This window comes from Rhipicephalus sanguineus, chromosome 11 (assembly GCF_013339695.2).
Source record: "Rhipicephalus sanguineus isolate Rsan-2018 chromosome 11, BIME_Rsan_1.4, whole genome shotgun sequence".
NCBI classification, from domain to species: domain Eukaryota; kingdom Metazoa; phylum Arthropoda; class Arachnida; order Ixodida; family Ixodidae; genus Rhipicephalus; species Rhipicephalus sanguineus.
This window is the reverse complement of record NC_051186.1, coordinates 38,339,111-38,357,744: the sequence shown is the minus strand read 5'-3', so window position 1 is coordinate 38,357,744 and position 18,634 is coordinate 38,339,111. Positions and strand designations below refer to the sequence as shown.

The 18,634-nt window shown below is 46.8% G+C and overlaps 1 protein-coding gene across 2 annotated transcripts in view; it reads right to left on the bottom strand.

Moving 5' to 3' along the window:
- Window positions 1-18,634, bottom strand: part of LOC119374961 (N-acetylated-alpha-linked acidic dipeptidase 2-like) — a 40,856-nt gene that overhangs the window by 12,528 nt on the left and 9,694 nt on the right. Inside the window, exons 1-5 of one of the 2 annotated variants that reach the window (XM_037645156.2) lie at window positions 6,582-6,732; window positions 5,242-5,370; window positions 4,469-4,591; window positions 3,645-3,816; window positions 352-439 (exon numbers count right to left, since the gene is read on the bottom strand). In XM_037645156.2, coding sequence (XP_037501084.2) covers window positions 352-439; window positions 3,645-3,816; window positions 4,469-4,546 — 338 coding nt within the window. In that variant the 5' untranslated portion in view covers window positions 4,547-4,591; window positions 5,242-5,370; window positions 6,582-6,732. Of the gene's footprint in view, window positions 1-351; window positions 440-3,644; window positions 3,817-4,468; window positions 4,592-5,241; window positions 5,371-6,581; window positions 6,733-18,634 lie in introns of those variants that run through there. The other variant, XM_049420326.1, reaches the window with a different exon arrangement.

Genomic DNA, 18,634 nt, shown 5'->3' with positions numbered 1-18,634 from the left:
ATAACGTCACGACAAGCAGGTGCGAGAACTTCAGGTGGCTTCTCCACTTGTATTTTCTTTTCGTGTGTTTTCCCGTCTACCAAGCATCTTCTCGCTGCAGTGGTGGTGCATTTGGTATTGTGAAAGGTTAAGTTAAACAATATGAGAGAAATTGCTTTCTCGTTAAGCATCCCCTTAATTGCATTCAATGATATATTGGCTCTATAGAACTTTGGTTAGTCTGGATCGATATCATCAACCCTTCACAGCAAGTGACTTTGGTGGTATTCAAAATTGGCAGGCGATTCTAAATTTAGCGTTGAAAAGCAACGTCTTGCGGCAGTTGCAATATACATTTGGTCCAGTACTCACTCGAGCACTTTCTTAGCGAAGTTATAGTTGACCGTGAGGGCCGGGATCTTGGGCAGTTCACTGCTATTAGTGTTGCGGTAAACTCCATCTGGAAGCAGATTGCGTTGAACGAGACTGTTAGCTAACAGAGCACAAATGCAATGAATGCCAGTGTGGCAGTGTTTCAAGTCATCACCGCAACATCACCTTCATTATAATGTGCAATGCAAGGTCATTGCTATTGTCATCCAGTATGATCACACTGCGCCATTGCTTCAAAACATGCAATACATGCATGTGGGACTACGCTCTCCCGAAAAAACCAGAACTAGTGATGTCTTTTCACCTCACTGCCTAAGCCATAGAGTTTCCTAATAATACACTAGAGGGAAATTTGGTGCTAGGGTCTATGGCAGCCAGCATGGGAATGATGGGTAGTACATGGATTTGTTTATATAAGCTTCGTTCTTTCGGGTCCATTTGGCTCTGTGTTGCCTGCAGCCACTTTGTCGCAAGGCGAAGTTCAGCAAATGTTCAGCCGGGTCAGGAAGTTCACAACGATCCATTCTTTTATCCGAAACAAATGCCAAAACACAACAATAAACAAAGCCAGAAGTGCGTCAAGGCTTCAAGCCACAAGCACGAAGATTAGGCGAATCCACGTACTACCCATCATTCCCATGGTGGCTGAATGATCGCAGAGCCAGAGTTCTTTCCCTCTAGGTATATTGTCGGAAACTCTATGGCCTGAGCCTGTGAGCGAGGGCAGGCGTGGAAGTCCGGAGCCTATCTGTGCCTCCTTATTGGTGAAGCAGTGTGAAGTGGTTGCCTATGCCGTTTCTCCATGGAGACGAGAGAGTGAGCATCAGAGCGGCAATGGCCGCACTTTTACAGAGAAGCCGTCTTAGTCTACCCTGTGCCATCATTGTCGTCTTAGTACTAGGCATCAAGCAGGTCACATGACCAGGGGGGGAGTGAATAAAGAAATAAAACGAAATGATGATGATGATGATGATGCTCGGAATGATGATGATGATACTCGAAATGATGAATTTTGGTACAAAATACCGGGAAGGCAATTTGGACTTTCATTAACTACATTAATTGTGATAAACCACTCGTGCGCTTACAAATTCACTGTCCGACGGTTTTCACAGCATGAAACTGGCTGAATTTTAGTTTTTTGGTTCCTTTGTTTTGATTTACGTTGTCACTGTGACAGCCGATGGTGATAGTGGATTTCCCACTGATCACGGATTAAGTGAACACCGCCATCGTCGTAATCGAAGGGAACAAACTGGGAGGGCGATCAGCAAGGGAATATGCGTGTGGCAAGGGAACCAGGAGAATGAGAGGCCAAAGAAGAAGTCGTGCCACTGCCTTTAGTTCATTCAAGGGGTCCTGCAAAGCTTCTCCAAGTAATCAATGAACAGTTTCATTAAAGGAATTTATTGCCTCTTGAATCGACTGCCGCAAAAATTTTTAGAACCTGTCAAGCACGAGTGGAGTTACAGGGATTTGCCACACGCTACATTTAAGAGCTTTCTCTCTCCTTTCGTACTAGTGAGCGCGCTGAAAGCTACGCAGGGAGGGGGATGACAAGGGGGCAAGAAGATGCATCCCTTGGTCAGCATGCGTTGTGACCTTGTGCACTTTCTTTCCATCTTTTTCTTCGAACGCATGGCTTACTTTCAGTGTGATTGCGAATGCGCGTGCGGGCACGTGGCGGCATCCTGCGGCGGCCACGGTAACGATGCAGATCACGATGCTCAGATCAGCCAATGGCCGTGGACTTTGGGTATATGGCGCAGTAATTTGGGTATATGGCATCATTTGTAGAGAGAAGAGGGAACGATTTCTAGCTGACTTTGGAGAATTAATAGTAAATTCCAGGCTACGTGCTGCGCTATAATGTTTGGCTCGTGTGTTCTCAGGAGCCTCGACTACCAATCGGCAGCATTTTCTGGTCATGCTGAAAAGTATTGCAGGGCACCTTACAGATGTTTTGCGTCAGACTGCACTGAAGCGCCACCTATATGGGTCCTAGTGTAGAGCGGCTAGAAGCCAAGATTCCACAAACTGTGTAATGGCATTTGACCTGGTGATGTCAATAACAGCGACTCTTAAAGTGAGTAATTTTAGCACAGTATAAAACATGAAAATGAATTTTCGCAAATCTAATCTGCATTCAAGGCTAGTGGAAGGTAGCAGTAAGCATACTATGGTACCATTAGCTTGAGTCTGTTGCTGTTCTTTACAGCATTGCAACCGACCACAGCAACTTTGGCCATTGCATGTTGAATCTGAAGCCTAGAATCCGACACGGTGCCTGTCATATTGAAGCAGTTGAAATTCTGATGTGAATTTCCCTATAGTGCAACTTCGGAATAACACGAGATTTCCTAAAAGTCATGTCTAAAATATTTTTGACTCGATAGACACTATTTCAAATATTTTATGCGTACTGCAGTGAGCAATATTAAGCTTCAGTGTCGAGAGTACACATTTATGAGTTGAATGAGTTCTCGCGAAGGCATTAGGTGACGAATGGCAATAAGGCGAATGCCATTTGATTTGTCCATGTGGCACCGTGCAAATGGCAATAAATCTTAAGGCATTAGGAAGTTGATGCCATTTTCTGTGATCATGTGGCACGGGTATAAGAGACTGCAGGCAAAGAAATGCTCTTGCATTTAAAGGAGTACTGACCCAAATTTTAGGAATTTTTGTATTGTTGCTTTAAATAGAAATACAGTTGTCGAGAACCCTAAAGAGAGTATCATGGTGCCTCAAAATGCATTGAATATATTTTTAATACCACTGCCTTAAAAGGCAACTTTCAGTTTCGACATCAAGGGGACGCAGTTTCTCAGTGACGTGTCAACACGCTCCAACATAGGCCTAAGTCACGTGTGGACAGCAGCTCGTGGCATCCTTGCAGCAGCATCAGTCGTATGCTGTCAGTTGCACGTTGTGCATGTAAACAAGAGTGATTTGTCGTATGACGACTCCAACAGCGATTTCGGCGATTTCTGCCACATGCAGAACGCAGAGTTCACAAACTTAGTGAACTGTGTTAAGTCGTCACGATAATGTCCATTGCAGTGGGGCTAGCTTGCAGATGCTGGGCAACGCAAATGTTAAAACCAAACTAAAATATTTGGATACACGCTTCCTGGCTCCGGTGTGTCGAGTGTGTTAATACTGCATGTCAAGCAAACAAAAGATCTCCCTTTTGCGATGCCTCAAAATTGTGTCAGTACTCCTTTAACACTTTTTTTTAGCTGTGCAAGGGGAGCCCTGCACTTGCTTACCGACTGACGGGTAGCCCGGAGTCTCGGGATCGGCAAACGTGAACAGAGCCCCTCGTTGCAGTGCCGAGCCATCCACGATAGTCGAGTTTGGGTAGAACTCCTTCACATTCGGCAAGGTGGGTTCCAGAAAGATGATGGTTCCGACACCGCCACGTTCTTGGCACACGGTCACCTGCAGCAGTGAAAGTTGTGTTGATTGGCGTTCTTCGACCGTACGTGTCACAACACTGCCTACTGTCTCCACGTCAATGTGGCATTGATAAGACTCACGGAGGTCTGCTGGCTGTGGCACCACCTGTCAGCAAAAAGCAAACTAATAACTGGCATATTCTCGTGGTGTGCCTTTCACAGGACCATGAGCTTGATAAAGTGAGTGGTGTGTTTACGTCTGCAATGTGCTTTTTTGCAGGTGACATTGCAGCCACGGCAGTATAGCCTTTGCTTAAACTACTACACATAATTCTCGAAGTGGTAGCTAACGCAATGACAGAAAAGACTGCAGTTATGCTGTCTTTCCTGTCATCCTGTCATAAATTTGCTATCAAGCTGATGTCCATGAGAAAATGTTCAGATTCATTTTCTTATATCTATGTTCATTTTAATTATTGATATTTGACTCGCTAATCAGGATGTAAGCACTGATCACATAAACACAATCAAAGAAGGAATCTCATAAAAGAGTGTTTACCTCGAACCATCACTTTGCCAGGCCACAGCACAGAAAGCATATGTTAATTTTAAGTTTCCCTCAATTAAAATATAAGGCGTGAGTCTATTCCACGCTTTAGTTGAAACTATTCTGCGAAATATGCAAAACAACATACCTTTCCGCCACGGTGCCCTCCGCCATATCGTGCCAGGCAGATGCGCCCTCTAACAAATATTCCGTTGGCTTCCAGCATGTCCACATCTCGGTACGTGCCAGAGCCAACGTACACCACGTCCGCCTGCAGCAAAAAGCCACAGGCTCTCAGCAGTCAGTGCACATCTCTAAAAAACACCCACATAATGAAAAAAAAAGGCACCTAATAAGGAAGCGTGAACAATGCTTGGCTCACACGAGCAATTCAGGCATCGCAACACTGTGTGCAGCACTTGCATACATCACCATCTAAAACACACATCTTTTTGCACTTGTAATACATTAGCAGAAAGAAGTTACTGGGATAATTAAGAGAATATACAAGTTGTAAAGTAACATGCAGTCTAGTTGCTACTTCATGCCTTAGAGCGGCATCAGGTTGTCGTTACCTGTGAGCACATGCAAACCTCCATAAACTTCCGTAATTATTTGCGCTCAATGTAATCATATATCAGTACCATTTTAGCAATAATAGCTTTGTATTCTTGAAATACATGTTAACCAGTGACTCCAGTAATTAGGATTGAGTGCCTCCCACTCATTCCTAATGGGAGGCAAGTCTTTAGATTTCGGTACCCGTCTTTGTACATATATGTTTATCCCTACTTTTTTAACCTCTTCATTATCTAGAGTAAAAGTGAATGAACTGCACTACAGTTGGAACGTATCATGAGGTACTAGTATATTGGATGGCATTTTAGCATAGGCTTATCAGAAGCTCGTGCGAGCACCCACCTCAACTGTACCCGGACGTGCATACGAGAGGTAACCAGGCACTACACCGTCGAGGTTGTCCCCCGGAACAGGGTCTTCGCTCAATTTCGCCTCTTCGAGCACTTTTCCCTTGGCGTCCACCAGTTGCACCTGTGATAAGCAAGTCAATGGCTTACTGAACTGAAGTCATTCGACCATGAGATCAGTGCATTGGTCTATTGAAGTGCAATCTGAGAGATTGTCTCCACAGGCGTACACAGGGTTCTCCATTAGGAGGGTGGGGATGCAAAGTTTCACCTCAGCAACCTGCTCCCTCCCCCCTCATTGGTAGAGCACGAAACAAAAAAAGCTACACAATGGATGCAAACATTAAAATGAAGCGATAACGAGTTGCCAACAACAGCCTGCCATTGGCTCCCAGTTTTTCTGGAGTAAAGATTGGAAGTAAACAGTTCTTGGAATGCAACATCAGGAGTACTCGGCAGCCATTATCGCCAAAAACCTAACAATGCACATTAAACAATGACGGGACATATCCAACTGAGGAAAGGTGTGAGGCAGACTTGGTGCCTCCTTTCGATGATTAGGAGAGAGGCGCAGCCGTCCCCCCTCTCCCCTCCCCCCCTCCTGTGAGCACTCCTATGGTTGTCGGAGAAACCTGCATTGAGTTCAGAATGCCGTCACGATCAACAATGCCAAACACGGTAGTGCTACGAGCCACGGGCGCCCCAAATATTTAAAAAAACAATCCATTCTCTCCGTGCACATTCCTCATCTCCTCAATGTTCGCTGTGACGTCCACATGTAGTCTGATCGTCATCTACAACACATGTTTGTTCGCTCGTAGGTACGCGCGCTTGCTCCTCCTCACCGTGTGAGGAGGAACACTCAGCCAGGAGGAGACACAAGCTGACGAATGGAGCATAGCGAAGGAAAAAGCGAAACCAGCGAGGGCCGCTTTCGTATCATCAAACGCGTGTAATTCCGCTATTATGGCACCACTTCTAAAGATTCACACGACTACGTGTTCGTTGTAGACTCGTGCACAACTGCAACACCACAACTAAATTTCAACCTCTGGGTGGTTTAGGGGCGGCCCTTCATGAGCACGCTGAACAAAACGAAACTAAATTGAGCGTTAATAATAATTGGGTTAATTACACCACCATGTGATCTTGCTAGCCAATCACATACACTCGCATGCTTACAGCTTTGCTGTCCGACAGTTTTCACGGCGTGGAAACAAAAGTGGTTTTGGTGCAACGGTGCTGCTATATTGTTTCTTGCATCGCCCATTCCCAGCAGCTACAATCAGCCCCGAAAAGCACGTGAAGATATCAGAACGAGCAGATCAGCCCCACCTTGTTCGGGTTATTTGGGTCCGGGTACTGGTGCAGAACTCGATAGGGCACTTTTTCGACTGTGTCCAGTCCGTGCTTGCGAAACTCGCCGGCGATGAAGTCGGTGATTGTTTCCTCGCTGCGCTTTGTACCAGACAGGTGGGGCCTCCCCGATAAAAATCTGAAATGTCGGGACTCAAAGTAAGCCACGTCACCGTAGCTACTAGAAACGTGCACTGGATGCCTACCAAATAGGCAAATACTACAGGCGAGTAGCACGGTATACCGTGCTACTCGACTACTAAATAGCATGCTACTGGCCTGTAGTATTTGCCAACTGATAAGTAAAAGCGAGTATGTGAAGAGTGCATTAACAGGAAGCTGCACGACATCATGGTAGGGTATTGAAGTGGGCAGCACAAGTTACAGCAGCGTGAATAATTACCACAGCTTACAAGAGGAAAATTCAAGCATGTACTATATGCAAAGTATTTTTTTAAAATGCGAGAGCATTGCTCTGGCTGCATCGCACACATATGACGAGCTCATGGTCAATGCACTGCTCCTGTTCGCGGCTGCCAACCAAAGCCTCAGCTACTTGCAGGGGCGGCGCCAGCGGGGTGCCCGGGGAGGCTGAAACCCCTCCAAAATTTTCGCCTCCCCCTCCACTTGCCCCCCAAGAGCGAACATAGTCAAAACACAACGCCTGGGTTCCCCACCTCACTGCCCCCCTGACGGAACTCACTTGTAGTAGGTGCCCCCCCCTCCCCCAAGTAAAAAAATCCTGGTGCCTCACGGTCCTCGACTGCAGAGGACGCGGTACTGTAAGCATCAGGCTGTTGATGGAGCAAATCACAGAGAGATGCAATGCAGACAAAGCAACTTGACTCTAGCAATTGGTGCCCACTCTCTGACCAAGAGAAATGGCAAGGCAAGACAAGACACAGGAGAGCAACTTGACTCAAAGAACGCATCATGTACGTTAAAGGGATGTTGACACAAAAATTTTAGATTGCTGCAGCTATTTTGCGTCAAATGAAAGAGCAAGCCGAGCCTAGAAAATGTGCTGGTCAGCGTGATGATGATTAATGGGGTTTTTTGGCGCAAGGGCCATGGGTGGCCAAAGAGCGCCATGTCTTTTATGTGGTGTTAGCGATGACCAGTGATACGATGATAGGGTGTATTGTGGCTGTATAGAGGCCTAAAATCACGCGCTATAAAGAAGCGTAAAAAAATGTGTATACAGTCTAAAATTATGGCAGTGACAAGTGGTGTGATCTATGGTTGTGGGATAAATGACGAGTGATCATGGTATTTACAAGTGAAAAACGGGATAAGAGCACGAGTGCCTCCTCAAGGCCTTTGATCCCAAAGGCCGGGAGGCAGGTGCTTCCTTTGATGGAAACCGTAGCAGCAGCCTCAATCACGAGGCCGCGCTACGGAGCGCCTGGAAATATAACGTTGAAATTATGTACACTTTTTAAAAATTCAAAGAGGGACTGATATTTAAAAAGGGGTTCTCTGCCAATGAACATAGCAGGATGAAGTGGGTACTGCAGGTATGCAGATGAAAAATGCTTTCTCCTGAGAGCGTCTAGTTCTGTGCATTGCTAGTAGGGTGTGAAGTACGGTTAAAGGATCGCCACAGTAGTCGCACAACGGTGGATCGCCTCCGGACAAAAGGTATGAATGTGTACTGTATGTGTGGCCAATCCTAAGTCTGCAAAGTGTAACTTCTGTGTGGCGTGACTTTGATACTGGTGTCCAATTACCTAGTTGCGGCTTGATAACATGCAGTTTATTTTGTGTATGCCTATCCCATGTGCTCTGCCAAAAGGCCCTGAGCTTTCTTTTGAGGAATGGTTTTAAGTCTAGCGGAGGGATAGCTACGGCTGTATTGGGACTGTTTTCGTGGGCGGATGCTGCTAGCTGATCCGCCAACACGTTGCCTTGTATCTCGCGGTGCCCTGGCACCCAGCACACTACGACGTGTTGTTTAAGTGAGTAGATCGTGCATAAAATAGAGTAGAGCGAGACAAGGACCGGATTTGTGTGTTTTGTCATAGTTTTTAAAGCTTTCACTACACTTAATGAATCCGTGTATATCACTGCCTTTTGTAGTTTTAACTGTTTTATGTGTTTAACTGCCGCAAGTATCGCATAGGCTTCTGCCGTGAAGATACTGGAATCAGGGTGCAGAATACCGGAATCGGAAAAGGATGGACCAACGGCTGCGTACGACACAGAAGTGTTAGACTTTGAGGCATCTGTAAAGAACTCAGGGTGTGGGTACTTGTATTGTAATTCAAGGAAGTGTGTACGGATATGTGCAAGTGGCGCATGCTTGGTAACTTCGACGAAAGAAAGATCGCACTCTATAGCTGCCACTGCCACGGCGGGAGATAGGCAGCGGGAGCCATTAGACAGTGTTCGAGAAGTGGCACACCCATTTCTTCAGCTAGGCTCCTCACACGAAGTGAGTACGGCTGTCTCATCGAAGGACGGTTGTGAAAAAGTTCAGAAGCAGACAACTCATTTATTGTAGTGTGTGAGGGGTGTTCGTTGTTTGCGTTCACCTTCAGGAAGTATACAAAAGACAGGTAAGATCTCTGGAGGTGTAGTGACCACTCGTTCGATTCGACGTAGAGGCTTTCCGACGGGGCTGGTGCGAAAGGCGCCCGTAGATAGCCGAATGCCTAGATGGTGGACAGGGTCAAGCATTTTTAGGGCGCTTGGTGTCGCAGACTGGTAGATTATTGCCCCGTAGTCTAGGCGAGTGCGTATGAGGCTTTTATACAAATTCATCAGACATTTCTTGTCACTGCCCCACGCAGTGCAGTGACAATACTTTTAGAACATTCATTGTTTTTATGCACTTGTGTTTTATGTACTTGATGTGTGTTATAAAGGAGAGTTTCGTGTCTAGGATAAGCCCTAGGAACTTGTGCTCCGTTTTTACCGACAGACGCTGTCCATGTAGGCCCAATGTCTGGATCGGGATGGAGGCCTCTCTTTCGGGAGAATAAACACAAGTACTTTTTTGTGCATTCAGTGTAAAGCCATTTTCGTCTGCCCATCTAGAGATCTTGTTTAAACCTAGCTGGACCTGCCGCTCACACATCGAGAGGTTGCATGATTTAAAGCCGACCTGTACATCATCGACATATGTGCAATAAAACATATTCCGTGGGATGCAAAGACGCAAGGAATTCATTTTGATTATAAAGAGTGTACAGCTAAGTACACCACCCTGTGGCACTCCGGTTTCTTGAAGGAATGGTCTTGATAGAACATTTCCTACTCGGACACGGAACGTACGATCCGACAAGTAGCTCTCTATTATATCTAGCATTCTACCACGTACACCAAGGTGGGACAGGTCTCTTAGTATTCCGAAGCGCCATGTTGTGTCATAAGCCTTTTCCATATCGAGGAACACAGAAAGAAAGAACTGCTTGTGGGCGAATGCGTCACGGATTTGTGCCTCGATACGTAACAGGTGGTCGGTGGTGGATCTACCCTCGCGAAATCCGCACTGGTACGGGTCAAGTAGATTGTTTGTTTCCAGGAAATGCATAAGTCGGCGGTTTATCATCTTTTCGAAAAGTTTACACAGGCAGCTTGTAAGTGCGATGGGCCTGTAACTCGCAACGGAGGATGGATCCTTGCCCTGTTTAAGAATGGGAACGACGATCGCCTCTTTCCAAGACGAGGGGATCTCGCCGGAAAACCAGATGGCATTGTACAAGGAAAGTAAGGTTTTTTGCGTTTCGGCAGGTAGGTTTTTCAGCATGTCATATACCACACGGTCGGAGCCTGGGGCGGAACTACTGCAGCAGGTTAGCGATGCCTGCAGCTCAGCTAAGGAGAAAGCTCTGTTGTACGCATCGTGTTTTGTGGATTTGCGCTCTAATTTCTGTTTTTCTATTGTTGTCTTGTAGCGTTGGAAAGCCTCGGAATAGTGCGACGAGCTGGACACTTGTTCGAAATGTGCGCCTAGAAAGTTTGCTTGGTCTTCTAAGCTGTCGCCTTGTGTGTTTACTAGAGGCAGTGAATGTGTTTGTCGTCCTTCTACCCTACTAATCATGTTCCAGAGTTTGCCTTCTTGTGTGTATGAGTTGATGCCTGATAGAAATTTTTGCCAACTCTCTCTTCTAGCCTGTCGGCGCGTTCTCCTGCCTTGAGACTTGATAATCTTAAAATTTGTAAGGTTCTCCGCTGTCGGGGAGTCGCGAAGCAAATTCCATGCTTTGTTTTGTTTCTTACGCGCATTTCTGCAATCATTGTTCCACCATGGAACTCGTCGTTTTCCAGAGTGTCCACTTGATTGTGGAATACATTTGGTTGCGGCATCAATCAGAAATGATGTAAAGTATTCTACAGCTGCCTCTATGCTTAAGGCAGACATGTCCGTCCAACTTAACAGTGTAAGTTTCCGAAACTGTTCCCAATCGGCCTTCGCGATCTGCCATTTTGGAAGCTGAGGGGGACATTCATTTGTAATTGGTGTGTTCAGGAGTATTGGAAAGTGGTCACTTCCGTAAGGATTATTGACAACTTTCCATTTAACTAGGGGCAGAAGTGATGGAGACGATATGCTGAGATCTATGGACGAGAATGTTCTGTTTGCAAGGCAATAATATGTTGGTAGTTTTTTATTCAAGAGACATGCGCCAGAAGAGAGAAGGAACTGTTCAATCAGACGACCTCGCGCATCGCAGCGAGAGTCACCCCATAGACTGTTGTGTGCATTTAAATCTCCAAGTACCAGGAATGGTTCTGGAAGTTGATCTATTAAGGACTCGAATTCATGTTTTTGGAGCTGGTAGTGCGGGGGTATGTACAGTGAGCAGATTGTGATCAGTTTGTTGAAGAGAACGGCTCGAACAGCCACTGCCTCAAGGGACGTTTGGATTGGTAAGTGGGTGCATGCAATTCCTTGGTTCACTATGACGGCTACGCCACCAGATGACGCGACAGCATCATCCCGGTCCTTTCGGAATACGACATATTGGCGTAGAAAATTCGTGTTTTTCGATTTTAAGTGTGTTTCTTGTACACACAGCACTTTTGGTGAGTGTTCATGTAGCAGCTCTTGGATATCGTCGAGTTTTCTAAGAAGACCCCTGACGTTCCATTGTATAATTTGTGTATCCATTTTGGGTGTAAATTAGTGCTGTGTGTACTGAAAAACTATTGCCTTAAGTCACAGAACCCTTTCCAGGCCCTGTGATGCGGGCTTTTTCTTTTTTGGCGCGCTCCAACGAGCTGCGCCGTTCCTTCGGCGCCTGAGACGCCGTTGGGCTTGCCATTGTGTCCATCGCCTCGGTAGAGACGCTGGATGCCCGTTCGCGTGTTACGCGCACGGGTGTTGGAATTTTCGGGCTCTCTGCCTGAGCAGAAGGCCCTGGGCCTGCAGATCCGGAGGCCTGCTTGCCGTTTGGTTGCGGAGCAGCACGGGCTGCTTCCGCTGAGGGGGCGGATGACGCTACCGCCCGTCCACTGTGCGTGGTACGTGCGGTCGCCGCGAACCTTTGTGGCACTGCCCCCTTGCGTGCCACGTCCGCGTACAAATGACCCTGTGCGATAGAGAGGCGTTGGCGCGCCTCCCTAAAAGAGATGTTTTCTGTTACCTTGAGTGTAATTATTTCTTTTTCCTTTTTCCATGTAGGACACGTGCGAGAGTACGCTGCGTGTCCGCCATCGCAGTTTGCGCAGTGGGGAGTTTCAGCACAGTTGTCACTAGGGTGTTCGTTTGAGCTGCACTTGGCACAGGTTTGACGGCCACGGCAGCTCTGGGAGCCGTGACCGAAGCGCTGGCACTTGAAGCAACGCCGCGGGTTCGGTATGTACGGTCTGACCTTTAGTTTCAGGTATCCTGTTTCGATGTGTTCTGGTAGTGTGCTTGTGCCAAAAGTGAGGATTAGATGCTTTGTGAGGATTTCTTTATCATCGCGCCTGATTTTGATCCGCTGTACATTTATCACGTGCTGTTCACTCCAGCCTTCGAGGAGCTCAGTTTCTGTCAGGTCGAGTAGATCTTGGTCGGACACTACCCCTCGGGAGCTGTTAAGGGAACGGTGCGGTGTGACAGAAAGAGGTGTCGTTCCAAAAGAGACGAGTTTGGAGAGATTTTCGAACTGTGTCTTGTTTTGAATTTCAAGGAGAAGGTCACCACTAGCCATTCTTGTCACCTTATAACCCTGGCCAAGTGTATCGGTCAGGCATCTTGAGACGACAAAAGGAGAAATTGTTCTTGCGTTCTTTTCAAGGTTTTTGCAGTGGATTATGTGGAATCGTGGGAAAATTTCTTTTGGTTTCTGAAAAAAGGTGTCTTCGGTGCGCCCTCTCTTTGTGAGAGGAGGACGATCATGCAGTCGGGGGAAGGAAGCGGAAGCCATAAATTATGTATGAATTCGGCAGCTATGCCAGCCGCCCACCATGGAGCCCAACATGGGGACGCGACAGCACTTAGATGTATATAAGGCATGCCAACGTCAGCTGTACAAAGCCACTATAACCAAATATAATGTGCCCAAGAGAGGGCACACACACAAGGTTAACCCTCGCCGCCAGGAAAACGGAAGTAAATAGAAGTGAGGAGAAGACAGGAAAGATGAAAAGTGGGAGAAAAGACGAAGATGTGAGGGGAGAGAGAGACAGGAAAAGGCGACTGCCGATATCCCCTGGGTGGGTCAGCCCAGGGGTGCCGTCTACGTGAAGCCGGGGCCAAAGGGGTGTGTTGCCTCTGCCGGGGGGCCTTAAAGGTCCAATCACCCGGCGTCGGCTCAACCCCCAGGATCCCCTTTTCCCCGGACACGGCAATGCCACGCACGGCTAGGCGTGGGAGGGGGTCGAAACCCCCCCGTTAGCTCGGGTCCGTGGTGTCGCTACACACCAAACGCCTGCTTCCACAGACGCCCCTGCGGGGCACCGGGAAACCAGGCGGCGCGACCGATGGAGGTGAGGTCGCCAGTCATCTTCAGCTACACACCCTAATGCCTCCGCCAGTCACCATGTGTCATTACAAGATTTGTGTTTCTGTGGACAATGTTACTACGCTGGCTTTAGTGGACACGGGAGCGAGTGTCTCCGTTATCAGCATGGACTTCAAAATCCAATTAGGCCGTAAGGTGATGTTTCGGTGGGATAACAATAGCACATTTCATGCTGTGAGTGGAGAATTGCACCGACCCCATGGTGTGTGCACCGCGAACGTTCATTTCTCTGATAACGTGTATCAAGCCGAACTCGCAGTGCTCGCTAAATCCACGCATAATGTCATTGTTGGACTAAATTTCCTACAACAGTGCGGTGCCACTCTTGACTGCGGTACTAGCGAGCTCTTCCTCTCTCCTCTTGCCGACCAACCTGCTACCTGTTCGCGCACCCTCGCCGTCCTTGAAGATTCCGTCTTACCGGCACGTTCATTGTCCAGCGTCCAAGTTACTGTTGTTGGTGTCGACACCGAAGCATTTGATGCTATTGTTGAGCCCATGCCTTCAGTCATTGCGAAGAAAGGTGTACTTGCACCTCGTTGTATTATCTCTCTGGACTGTGGAACAAGTGCGTTGTGGGTGTCAAATTTATCAAACCAGTCTGTTGTGCTACCCAGCGGTATGCGACTCACCTCGTTTGAAGCGGATACCAGCCTCGGCATAGACGCCTTAAGTAATGACGCCTCGCTCGAAGGCCGAGCGCATGAAACCGGCCCTGGTGTCCCTGAAGACTCTTCATCGTTTCTGAATATGGTCAACAAAGCACTGCCCTCCGAAAAGCGTCAAGCCCTGGTCAGCGTCCTTAGCAAGCATGCTTCATTGTTTGATTTCCCCCAGGACGACAAAATTCGTCTTCCAAATACGCGGGCTCGCCACAGGATCGACACGGGGTCCGCGCATCCCATAAGGCAGAAACCATACCGCGTGTCCGCATCTGTACACAAGGTGATCGCTGAACAGGTGGACGACATGCTGGCCAAGGGCGTCATCCAAGATTCTGCTAGCCCATGGGCTGCGCCGGTCATCCTCGTGAAAAAGATTAGTTTGTTTGTTAATTCGGTTTTTATGGCGCAAAAGCAGCTGAGGCTATGTTGCGCCAGTCACGAGGTATTAAATATGGGGCAGTGATATCATGCAGTCTTAGAGCTTACTTAAAAAGTCACCTTCTTTAAGAAAGTTCAGCACGTCTGACAACGGTACTAAAGGCTGATCTCCTAGAAGCAGAGCAGGATGTAGAGGTATGTGTTGTTTGTATAATTTTCTGAAATATTTCTGTCTCTGCGTTTCAACGTCGGGGCATGAAATTAGGATGTGTATGAGTGTTAACGGTTGTTGGCATTTTTCACATGTTGGTTGTTCTTCTTTTGTGAGTAGAAAGTTGTGTGTCGGGTGTGTGTGGCCAATACGGAGTCTGCATAAAATGACCTCAACAAAGCGTTCTTGATGACGACAGGTCTTCCATTCTCCAAGTACAGGCTTAACTAGATGGAGCTTGTTATTTGTGCATGAGTCCCATTGTTGCTGCCATTTGCCTAACAGTGCTTGACGAATTGTTCTTTGGCTGTCTTTCAGCGGGATTTTTATTTTTGTGAGTGCTTTGTGTGCTGCCAAGGAGGCGTATTCATCTGCTTTTTCGTTGCCCGGTATACCAACATGACTTGGCACCCAGCAGAAACGGATAGAAATTTCTTTGCTATTTAAGAACACCATGTTTAGGATGTCGCCAAGTAATGGCTCACACTCGGACTTAGCATGCAGGGCCTTCAGTGCACTTAACGAGTCGGTGTATATGATTCCTTTCCTGTGTTTACCAGCGATTATTTTCCGGACTGCTTCATACAAGCCGTAAACTTCAGCTGCAAAAATGGAAATACACTGAGGTACTCTCACACTTAGGGCACTCTCCCCAGTCACAATCCCAATACCCACATGGTTTTTTGTTTTCGAGCCATCTGTGTAATATTCGGCGTAATCCCTACATTTATCCTGAAGTGCACGAAATTCTAGGATGAGGTGTTCTGATGGGGTGTCTCTTTTCTTGAGATGGCTTAATGACAAATCGCAGAGCTGCGCGAAATCGGACCATGGCGGTAGTCTTGGTGGTTTTATTGCGACATTTAGTGCCTCTTCAGGGATGGCATACCTGTGACAACACTCTTCGAAACGTAAGATAAGTGGCCTAATTGAGTTTGGTTTGTTTAGGTAGTGTAAGCGTGACTTACACTTTGTGGCAATGTCGTAGCAGATGTGTTGGGGGGATGACCTTATTCTTAAAACATAGGACATGGCTAGTAATGCTCGTCGATCACACAAAGGAGGCTCGTTGCAGTCTACGTACAGACTTTGCACGGGCGATGTTCTGTAAGCGCCATTAGATAAACGCAGCCCAAGATTATGCACAGGGTCTAGACGACTTATGTATGAATCTCGTGCTGAGCCATAGACAACGCAACCGTAATCTAAAATGCTGCGCACAACGGAACGGTAAATACGCAGCAGACATAGACGATCGGAGCCCCAGTGCTTATGGGATAATACTTTGAGGAGGTTGAGTGCTTTGTTTGCCTTGGCTTTCAGTGTGTTTATGTGTGCCAGAAAGTTAAGTCTTCGGTCAAATGTAATTCCTAGAAATTTATATTCTTGTTTTACCTGCATTTCGATGTTGTTTAGTTTGAGAACTGGGTCCAGGGAATACTCCCCTTTTTTTGTGTAAAGAGGACAGCGGGTAGTTTTTTTGTGTCGAAAAGCGAAAACATTTTGGTCGGCCCATTTCGTAGCTTATTGATTGTCATTTGAAGCTGTCTCTCACAGGATGAAAGACTGGAGGCACGACAGGCGATTTGAAGACCGTCGACGTATACGGAGTGCATTATTGTGGGTGGTATGGCCTTGTTGATTGAATTCATTTTCACTATGAAAAGAGTGGTGCTGAGGATACAACTTGCGGTACACCATTTTCCTGGGTGAATGTTCGTGATAACACTGTGCCCAAACGTACTTGGAATGTTCGATTTGTCAAGAAATCGGCCAGGCAATTAAGCATTTTCCCACGAATTCCCAAACTGCGAGGTCAAGTAAGATTCCGTGTCTCCACGTTGTATCATAAGCCTTTTCTAAATCGAAAAAAAACCGCCATACAGTGCTGCTCATACAGAAATGCCTCTCGTATGTGATGTTTCCGTCGGACAAGGTGGTCAGTGGTCGAGCAATCCTTCCTGTACCCACACTGATGCATGTCTATTAGTTATGGAGTAGAGTATGAATGTCAGTCTGATATTTGTGATGATTTCATATGTTTTTGCCAGCAGCTTGTTTAGGGCAATCGGTCTGTAGCTGCTGGGAGATGTGGGGGATTTTCCGGATTTTAGAAACGGCACGACTATTGCATTTTTCCACTGTTTCTGGCATTATTCCAGATTCCCAAATTCTATTGAATAATTTCAGAAGGGCCCTCTGTTGATGCCGGAGATAGGTGTGCCAACATTGCATAGTGAATACGATCAGGGCCTACGGCCGTTTGTTTACCATTAAGGAGGACACTGTTTAATTCCTGTAATGTTATTGGGCAATTATAAGCTTCGTTTGAGTTATCTGTAATTGGCAGTCTCCTGTTTCTCCGCAGTCTGTTTGTATTTCAGAAACGTGTCGGAGTAATTCGCTGAGCTAGAAACGTTGTGAAAGTGTACACCTACAATGTCTGCTTGTTCTTGTAATGTTGTTGTATGCCCGGGGCTCGTAAGTATGGGTATAGTGTACGGCGTGTAATCTCCCCTGAACTTCCTTTACCTTGTCCCACAATATTTTGGATGTGAACTGAACTATTGATCCCAGATATATAGTTTTGCCAGGATGATTTCTCTGCTGCCTACGGATGTATCGCGCCTTGGCTTTGGCCTGTTTAAAACTTACGACGTTTGTGTAAGTAGGGTACCTTCTCAGGACACCCCAGGCCCTATTCTGAAGTTTCTTTGCATCGGTACATTCCGGAGTCCACCAGGTCTTTTAACTTCTTTCGTACTTTATTTGACGACTAGGGTATGGATTTTTCAGCGGCTGTGACAAGAATTGCGGTGAACCTTGTCAGTTTATCTCATCGATATTAAGGTTTGATGAGAAGACCTGTTCCAGATTCACATTTTCTTTGAACCGAGGCAGTCCGCGCGTTGTACTAGCCAGCGACGTGGTTTAGTAGGAATGGTGGGTAGGTTTTGATGTTAGGTTGATGATCGCATGTAAATGATCGCTTCCATAAGAGGTGTCAAGAACTTCCCAGTTAAAATCGGTAAAAGAGACGGTGAACACAACGCTAAATCCAGGCAACTGAATTTATTGAGAGCTGGGTGAACAATAGGTCGGTGAGCTTGTGTTTAAAGACAAATGTTGTTTGATAGAATAAAATCTTCAATCATTTGCCCCCTCTTGTCTGTTTTTTCGCTGCCCCATAGAGTACAATGAGCATTAAAATCTCCGACTAAAACGAAAGGCTTGGCAGTTGTGCTGTGAGGCCGTGCAGTTCGAGGGCAGTGATATGTTGATGAGGAGGAACATACAGTGAACAGATGGAGATGGTTTTGTGCGCTACAACAGTGACAGCCACAGCCTCCAGAGAAGTGTTTAATTTAATGTATCGGGTAGGGGTGCGGCCTTGTACAACTATAGCGACTCCTCCCGATAGGCGGCCTAGAGTGTTCGCGGTCTTTCCGGACAACAGTGAATCCTTTAAGGAAGTGGGTGTTTTTCGCACCTAGATTTGTTTCTTGTAGACATATAGCGACTGGTGAAACTTGTTGGATGATGTCCTTGATGTCACCCAATGTGTATCAGCCCTCTACAGTTCCAGTGCACAATAAAAACCATGATACAATAAAATTAAGCAAATATACACATATAGATTGTTCGGTTCATTAAACGGAATGATGGGTGACATTATATACAAATTCAACAGGTGGCGTTGCCCTAAGTTACAGAGCCCTTTCCGGGCCCTGTAATGCGGGGCTTTCCTCTTTTTCGCACGCTCCCAAACAGCTGCGCCGTTTCCTTTGGCGTCTGAGACGCCGGGGGAGTGTTAGTGTATCC